General features: G+C 51.0%; 1 protein-coding gene across 1 annotated transcript; it reads left to right on the top strand.

Moving 5' to 3' along the window:
* The first annotated feature begins 3,289 nt into the window (after positions 1-3,289).
* On the top strand, positions 3,290-9,090 carry Sod3 (superoxide dismutase 3). The gene is made up of 2 exons (XM_036201012.1): positions 3,290-3,428; positions 7,436-9,090. Exon 2 carries the CDS (start codon positions 7,452-7,454, stop codon positions 8,196-8,198), a length of 747 nt encoding a protein of 248 aa, XP_036056905.1. The 5' UTR covers positions 3,290-3,428; positions 7,436-7,451; the 3' UTR covers positions 8,199-9,090.
* Positions 9,091-9,147: the final 57 nt, after the last annotated feature.

The following is a 9,147-nucleotide window of genomic DNA, read 5'->3' as shown; positions in this document are numbered from 1 at the left end:
TCCTTTACAGCTGGTATTCCAGCATCCAAGTACAAAGGTCCTGAGCAGAGAGCCCTCTTCTCCAGGGGTGGGAAGGGCGCTTCCTGATGTTTCTAATTCTGAGCCTTACAGCTTGCACGAGACCTGTCCTGTTATATACATTAACAGTCTGAGGGGTCAGGAGTGGTTCGGAGTCGGCTCTGCAGAGCTTACTTACCACTTATTTGTACCTTTTTGCTCATCTCTGCACCAGACTGGTGGTAACCAAATGTAATGATTAAGAGGCCAGGCTTAAGAACCAGGCCAGATCTTGGATTAGGGTTTTTTTGTTTGTTTGTTTGTTTTATTTTTTCTATCTAAAAAAATGACTCTTTTTAATTTTGTTGGGCTAGGACTTGAACCCAGAGCAAACTAGGCAAGCACGCTTTCTCTGTTCTACCTCCCAACCCTTAAGAAAATAACTTTTTGAGAGCTGTGTAACCCAGACTGGCCTAGCATTGCAATTCATCTGTCTCAGTTTCCTGAGTGACTGGGATCATAGGTGTGTGTCACCGGGCCTATTTTATAAATTTAAATCCTGACTTGGCCATTTTCTAGCCTTGTATCTTGAACCCATAGTTTTCCCTTTTATGAACCACAAGTCCTTATCTATAAAGTAGATAGACTAATATCTACATTACAAAATGATGGCAAGCATTAGCCATGATACTCATGATACTTTCTCATACTATGAGAAGGTTCACATAACAAAAGCAGTGCTTCAGGTATGGCTAGAAGCTGGGTTCCACCAGGTCCCTGTTTCACTGTACTTTCATTGTATTTTCTTTCGAATGGGCCTTGTCCTCAGACAGGATCTCCCTTGGTGGAGTACAGTGACCATGGTTTCTTTCCGGTTTCAAGTCAGGAAAGAGAGGAGATATCTCTTTTAAGAGTCTCAAGCAAAGCCAGATGTGATGGTACATGCCTTTAATCCCAGAACTCTGGAGGCAAAGGCAGGCAGACCTCTGCGAGTTCTAGGCCAGCCTCATCTACAAAGACTGTTACACAGGGAAATTCTGTCTCAGGGAGGGGTTGGGGGAGTCTGTATCCCAATCAAGTATCTTGGAGTCTCATTGTCCCAGAATGCATCATGTCTTGACCATGACAAGTGGTGCCCAGGCCATCAGCTTAGCATTGCATCTAGGAGTAAAGTTGGCTGTTAAGAAGGGAATGAGATCATGATATCCAAGGAAAGGGAATGAATGTTACAAGGATGGAGTAAGAAAAGGCAATTTTCTCTTAGAGTGCATAAAAAGAAAGTGAATCGGGACTTTACACTAATCCTAGAATCCCAGAATGAAGGAATGCATCTTAAGCCTTGAAAGAAATAAAATGAGGCTCATGAAAGATAATGCCACTTGAAACAGTAGCTGGGAGCTTATGCAAGAATTACTTCAAGGACTGAATGAAAATAAGGACTTAACAAAGTGAAGGAAAAAGCCATGAAAAGAAGCCAAAATCTGGAAGGGTGGCTATGTGTGGGTAGGTGACTGTGAGTAGTGGGTGGTTGTGGGTGACTCTGGGTGGTGGGTAACTGAGGGTGACTCATGGCTATGGGTGGTGGGTGGCATCTCATACTCTGTAAGATCATTGGTGGAGACCAGCTACTCCCAACAGCAGATGCAGAGCTCAAGACTGAGCTGCTCTTTCCAGACCTATCTGCCTTCAAAAGTAGATGAGGACAGACAGGCCAGAATCCTCAAGTCCCGAGAAGGTCCCTTCTCATCTTTGAGAGTAGCTGCCCCTGGACACAGGCCTTTCCAATGGGTCCTTCAGCAGAGCAGTGATCTCTGAACACAGTAGCCCAGCAGACCCATCTGTATTTAATTAAACCCAGTGCTTCTAGGGGCCTCCACCTGAAGTAGATTCATAAGCTCCGGGTAGAGCCCGGAGGACACGTCACCAAACAACTTTCTGTATCTGTCAGGCACGGCCACTGGAGGTGTGTGAGTGTGTGTGGGGTCCTGTCCCTCTGTCTATATCTGTACCATTGGCACCTCTGTTTTCTAGGGCACGGACTTGTGAACCTCAAGTCTCCAGTGTGGGACCTGGTGAGGGGCACGCACCCACTAACCATTTGTTGAAGGAATTCAGGGAGACAGGCAGCAACAGGGTGACTTTTCCCGTGGTGGGGGTGGGGAGCTTTTCAGGGAAAGAGAGCCATCTGTTCAGAGAAGGAGCATCTGTGCTGGAGAAGAGTTCACGATAACAGAGGAAACAATGACCCTGGGGTTAAAGGCTCCTGACATATCCATTCCACGTACAGTTTTTAAAGGGACTTCTTGGGCTGGGGCTCAGTTGGCAGAGTGTTTGCCTGGCATGCACGAAGGCCTGTGTTTGGTCCCCAACAACACATAAACATGGTGGTGCAGTTCTGTCATCCTAGCAACTGGGAGCTAAAGACAGGAAGGTTAAGAGTTCAAGATCATCCTCCGTTACATAGCAAATTGAGGCTAGCCTGGGACACATATGACCCTGTTTCAAAAACAAACAAACAATCCTCCTCGGTCACTTTAATACAACAGTGACACCAGTCATGTCACTGTTCTGGTCATTATTTGACTCACTAGCGTCATTATGAGAGCTAGACACTGGGTTTACTCTTTTGATTCTCCCGGGGATGGGAGCTATCCATTTCCCAGGCCTATTTCACAGATGCTGAAAGGGAGGTAAAGGGAGCACATGGGGAGCAAATAGCAAGGCTGTGAAGGCACACTCCCATGCCTGCTCCACACCCTGTGTGGTGGCACAGTTCTGGAGAGAGTGTCACACTCAGCTGCCAAGTGCCCATGTCTGTCTTAAACACATACCAGCATCCAGCAGCAGAAGTCAACAGCTGAGGGAGTCGGGGGACCAAGAAAAGGCCCTTCCATAAAGAGACCATTGTACACCTCTCCAAACAAGCTCTTTTCTTTCTCCTTTCTGCTCCCCTGCCGCGTTCTGAAGGTCACTGACTGCGTCCGTCCGCACGAGCCAGGGAAATCACGAAAAGGCGTGCTTGCCAAGGGGAAGCAGCATTGGGAAAGGATCTGGGAGGTGGGGACAAGAAGAAGAAGTGGAGGAGGAGGGGGAGGCAGGAGGAAGAGGAACAGGAGAAGGAAGAGGGGGAAGGAAGGAAGAAGAGGAAGAAAAGGAGAAGGAGGAAGAAGAATAGGACGAGGAAGAGGAGGGGGAGGCGGCAGCAATTTTACCACAAGGGACAGACAGCCAGGCTGCCTGTTCTTGTCTCAGCCAGCCCAATGACCTTCTTCCCTTTTGCTGACCACTCCCCGGGGCTGGCCTCCCTGCTGCTCACAAACAGCCAGCCAGCCAGCTCCGGGGAGGCAACCCACAGGCTCTTCCTCAGGCCCCTAGCTGGGTGCTGCTCCCCCACTTCGCCAGAGGGAAAGCGCTCTTGGAGAGCTTGACAGGTGCGTGCCAAACTGAGCTTAATTTCATTCTTTGAGGAGCGTGCCTCTTAAGAGCTGGAAACCGGGCTGGGGCAGCCGGCACTTGTTGGAAAAGTTCAGTCATGTTCTTGGGAGAGAAACCCAGTCTAGTGATAGGCCTGGCTGCTCTCGAGTGGGGAGAGTAGGGTCATGGGAAGAGGGAGAGGAAGTCGATGGGAAGAAGGCTTTCTCCTTTGGCCTGCAGTGGCTGGTCCAAGAGGCCTTTAATGCTATAAATGTCATGGGATGAAGCCTGTCTTTGGTCACTCCGTGGCTTGGGTATTGGAGTTATGGAGGGTGAGGATGAGCAGGTACCCTCAAGAGTCACTTGCTTTGGAAAATCCTAAGTCCCAGGGTTTTGTCGGCTCCGGCTGACAGCAAAGGCTCCTTCTAAAGAGAAGCTGACGGGTGAAAATACTCAAGGAGAGGAGACCTCATGAACAAGGAGTCCAGGTTTACCTGGGGGTAAGGAAGCATGTTCTTTATTAAAAGAAAATGTCTTTTTAAAATTGTTCACTCTGAGAAAAGCCCACAAACACTCTCTGGTTGGATTTTGCTCTGGGCTTTGAAGGGAGAATTCCTGAAGCGAAGCGTAAGCACAGAACATGCCTGAGTGACAGGCTGCCTCAGAAGAGGATCCCTGTTCGTCCTGGGAGAGCTTAAGGCCAGATGCACAAGGCTGCTCCTGCACTTCTCTACCCACTCCCCAAAGCTTCGAAAGGAATGAGTTTCTAGATGTCACTTTTTCAGTGTCCCCTGAGACCTACCATGCTTACTCCTTCTCAAGCCTTTTCTGGTTACCTCCTCCTTCCTTGGCCTCCACAACATCTCTCAGCCGATGGTCCTCACAGCTCCATCAGCAGCCTTTCTCTGGTAGCCATGTGCTGCCCTTTGCCAAGAACTTGCTCTGTACGAGAGCCCTATTTGAAAACTGGGCAGTGTGGTTCTGAAGTGGGGCCTGAGAGACAACCATTCACTTTCAGATCTTGCCCTGAGCTCTTCAGTGAATGTGTAACCTTGAGAGATAGGCTCAACTCCGTGCCTCTGCTTTCTGCCCATTGTATCCATCTCATAGAGTACCTGCCAGGGTTCAAACCAGGGGACTGAGGGCTCAGTCAGCAAAGCGCTTGCCACATAAGCATGAGGACCTGAGTTCGATCCCCAGCATGCATGAAAAAGCTGGGCACAATGATGGTGGACTGGGGAGCTTGCTGGCCTATCAATCTAATGATCTACACACACACACACACACACACACACACACACACAGAGAGAGAGAGAGAGAGAGAGAGAGAGAGAGAGAGAGAGAGCGCCACACACGCACACACACAGGCATGCGTGCACCATTGTGCACACATACATATGTATGTCTACAATTCACATGTACCAAAGGCTTTTCACAGTGCCTGGCTCAAGGATTCAACTGGAGATTTCAGTCTTCCTTTTGAAGCCTGGTAGGCAGCAAGCTCCCCAGAGGTAGGTATGCCTGTGTCTACTTGCAGATGAGAAATGGGCTCAGAGAGAAAGCAGGGCCATGGACAGTTTGCAGCTCACCACACCGCTCCTGAGCACAGAAACAGCAATGGCAGATAACCTTAGAGTGCGTAAGTGGTAGTCAAGTTTTAGATTCATGGGGCGAGTTCCCGAATCCATTCTTATAATCACCATACTAAATTGTCCTTCCATAACAGCTCTGGAAAGAACCCACAGTCCATTCATTTTTAAATGGCACCTATTCAGGGGTTGAAGAAGGGATCTGAAAGCGCAGATGACCTTCAACTAGCCCCTTGGAGGGATCATTAATCCCTTAGGGCAGGTTTTAAAATGTGAAAGTATCCCCTTTATAAATATCTGCCTTGACCCTCACCATGGCCTTCTGTAGCAGAACTGGCCTTATTTTACAGGTAAGGAGCCGAGGCTATGGACTGTAGCCCTACAAAGTCACAGTACAGTCACCCCCCCCCCCCGACCTTGGGTTGTATACCTCAGACAACCTCAGACAGAAATTATAAAACTTAAAGGGATAAAAGGCCACCCTCTATCTGTAATGAACATGCGCAGGCCTTTCTCCAGGTAACGGCTCTTTACACAGCATTGACCCTGGTGACTGCACTAAGGCATCCAGGCATGTTTTAAAGTGCACAGGACCATCTGAGCTGCTTCTATGCACGAATCTTGCTATCTTACACAAGGGACTTTGGGCATCCATGGATTTTGGAATCCATGAGGCACTTTGAAATCAATCACCCACATATCGAGTGAATTGGCTGTGTTGTAACTGAGGATGATTTCTGTACCTTTCCATTATTTTGGGGCACCGGAATATTTAAACTTTAAAAAAAACCAGAGACCAGTTAAGCCGTTCTGAATTAGAATCTCTTGGGTTGGGGGTGGTTGGGCTTCTTGGTTTTAGAAACCAGAATCCAGGCTGCCCAGGGTAAAGCAAAGATGGGGAGTTTGGATGGGTGTGGTGGTCCACCTGTGATCTCCATGACAGGGAGGAGGAGATAGGGAATCCCTATCTGGTTAGCCAGACTAGCCAGAAGGACGACAGCAAGCCTCAGGCTCAGTGAGAGACTCTGTCTCAATATATAAGGTGGAGAGAAATCGACAAAGATGCCTGATGTCAACCTTGGGCCCCTACACACACACACACACACACACACACACACACTCACACAAAGAGAACCTGAGATTCACTCAACACTAACCCAATCTCCTGGCCTCTTCCAAGTACCAGACCTGAGCTTCCAAACATCTGTCCAGACCCCTGGATGGGGATGTCCCCACCACTGCACACAACGTAGCCCACTTCCTCTTGGGCCTGTTCCCCACATGTTCTCTTTGGGACACCTCAGCCTCTGGCAAGCACTATTCCTCTTTCTCCCTTTTGCCATGGCTACCACACCTATGGCATTCTCTGTTTGCCAATTCCACTTAGTAACAGCTGCCATAGTTTCTGTCTTGGCTTCCTCCAGTGGCCCCCTAACTAGTCCTAAGAAGGCTGTGCCTCTCTGGGTCTGGGTCTGTCTCTGTCCCTAGACTATACCTATTGCCTTTCCCCAGTCCTCAGTGTCCAAAGCCCAGCCCTCATCCTTCCTTATGTTAGATTAGAACTTGAACTTTTTGAAACATATGTATTTGTACATATTTATGGGATGGATGTGATATTTTAGATCTGTATACTAGCCCCACCCCTACTGGGAGTGGACATGGCTTCTTCAGTGTCCCCAGCACGAGGCTTCAACTACCACCTTAGCATTGTGCTGGAGTGGCATGAGGACCCGCCTGTCTTCACCCTTGTCTTCATTCAACAACTAGGCATCCTGCTGCCTGGTGTGGACCTAGGAGATGGACAGGACTAGACAGGCAGTGGGCACAGTCTAGGGGCAGACAGAAACACACAGACCCAGAGACAGACATAGGCCGAGGACCAGTTAGGAGACCATGGCAGGAACTTAAGAGAGAAGCTGTAAAGAAAAAGGAATTGCTACCACCATAAGCTCCAAATCAGCCGAGTGGAGGTGATCAGGGTGCAAACACTTCAGAGAGAGGGTTCAGTTCCAGCAAGAACCAAGATGGCAGGGGCAGTCTCCTGCCTGCCTGCCAGAAGAACTTGGGAAGAGCCTGCCGGGAGATCAGGCAGGGAGGTGAGAGGCGCTAGATCTGGAAAGACAGAGAAGGCCCCGAAGACTCCTAACTTGGCTGTGGAGACAGGACTTGAGAGGATTGTCATTTTGTGTGACTCAGATCTCTGTGAGTTTCTGAACGTAGGGGTTAGGCACCCTGCAAATATAGCCAATAACCCTGTGCCTGGCACCCAGCAAGCCCTGGAGACACGTTTGTAAAAATAAATAAGCATGGGGAAAGTCCCGGGCAGTCCCTTGTGGGGGCTGTGGGCTTAGGATGTGATAATGATGTCTGTGAGACTGGACATTTCAAGTGACTAAGGCTTGCTTTCCCCTTATGTGTATGGGGACGTCCCGCAGGTGCAGAACCTCAGCCATGCTGGCCTTCCTGTTCTGTGGCTTGCTTCTGGCGGCCCGTGGCTCTGTCTCCTGGACCTTGCCGGATCCTGAGGAGTCCAGCTTCGACTTAGCAGAGATCAAACCAGACCTGGCTGAGAAGATAAGCGACACCCACGCCAAAGTGCAGGAGATCTGGTTGGAGCTGGGACGACGGCAGGAGGTGGATGCCAAAGAGATGTACGCAGTCTGCCAGGTGCAGCCATCAGCCTCGCTGGCCACCGATCAGCCGCGGGTCACCGGCCTGGTCCTCTTCCGGCAGCTGTCGCCGGGCGCCAGGCTCGAGGCCTTCTTCGATCTGGAGGGCTTCCCCGCAGAACCGAACGTCTCCAGCCGCGCCATCCACGTGCATCAGTTCGGGGACCTGAGCCAGGGCTGCGAGTCCACCGGGCCGCACTACAACCCTATGGCTGTGCAGCACCCGCAGCACCCGGGCGACTTCGGCAACTTCGCGGTGCGCGACGGCCGCCTCTGGAAGTACCGCACCGGCCTGGCCGCGTCGCTGGCCGGCCCGCACTCGATCTTGGGCCGCGCCGTGGTGGTCCACGCCGGCGAGGATGACCTGGGCCACGGCGGCAACCAGGCCAGCGTGGAGAACGGCAATGCCGGTCGCCGGCTCGCCTGCTGCGTGGTGGGCGCCAGCACCCCCGCGGCCTGGGCTCGCCAGACGCAGGAGCACACCGAGCGCAAGAAGCGGCGGCGGGAGAGCGAGTGCAAGGCCGCTTAAGAGTCACTCCGGGCAGCCCACCCATGCCGTGCCGCTCATAGATGCCTCTGCGCGCTTCAGTCGCCTCCACGCATCCCAGACAGATGCCTTCCAGACATCTCAGGCGCCTCTGAGAGTCTCACATGCTTCCACTCACCCCCCAGGCACTTCTGTATGGCCCCAGATGCCTTCACGAACCTCCCCCTGCCCCCAGTCACCTCTGCACTCCCCAGATGCCCGCCTCCACCCCCCACCTCATCCCATGGCCTAGACACCTAACCCAGGAATCCTTTCATGTCCTAGACATTTCCACAGACCTGGAACTAACTCCTTTGTGCTCCCAGATAGCTCCATATGATGGAGGTTCCCCTCCATGCTGGACACTCTACCTTAAGGGCCCTATGTGTCCAGACAATCACAGATGCTCCTACAATCCCCTTTGAAACAGTCTTTGATTCTGTTTGCTCCCAGAGAATCCCCCCCCACTCCCATCACCTCCAAGATCGCACGTGCTCAGATACTCTCTTTCCACTCTGGGGACTTCCCAGTCAGCACCGTTGAGAATACTCCCCCGCAGGTGTACCGAAATACGCCCCCCCACACACACACACATACACATACACATATACCCTACTTCCTCCAGCCCTTCCTTTCTCTTCTATCCCCTAACACAAGAGACTTCTCTCTTCCCTAGGGACCTCTTCTTTCCTCCTTTTGTTCTTCCTAGGTGCTCTGAGATCACCTTGCCTCACACACACCTAGGGTTCCGCGGCTCAATTCACCTCCTGGGGTGCCCTTGGTTCTGTTTCCAGCTGTTCCCCATATAGTGCCTGCACCCCAAGGAGATCAGCTCCTGGGAGGGTATTTGGCAACCTGTGTGTTGCACATTAAAGCACAGCAATTCAGTCCTTCACTGGCCTTTGGGTATTTTTTTTTTTTTTTTTTTTTTGAGACTAATTGGCTCAGTTCT

Source organism: Onychomys torridus, chromosome 10 (genome assembly GCF_903995425.1).
Source record: "Onychomys torridus chromosome 10, mOncTor1.1, whole genome shotgun sequence".
Classification (NCBI taxonomy): domain Eukaryota; kingdom Metazoa; phylum Chordata; class Mammalia; order Rodentia; family Cricetidae; genus Onychomys; species Onychomys torridus.
Note: the sequence above shows the minus strand (reverse complement) of the source record. Positions and strands in the feature narration are given on the sequence as shown.

Bases quoted from the DNA above. Each gene is read 5' to 3' on its own strand.
- Sod3 (XM_036201012.1), top strand. From the start codon at position 7,452: ATGCTGGCCTTCCTGTTCTGTGGCTTGCTTCTGGCGGCCCGTGGCTCT.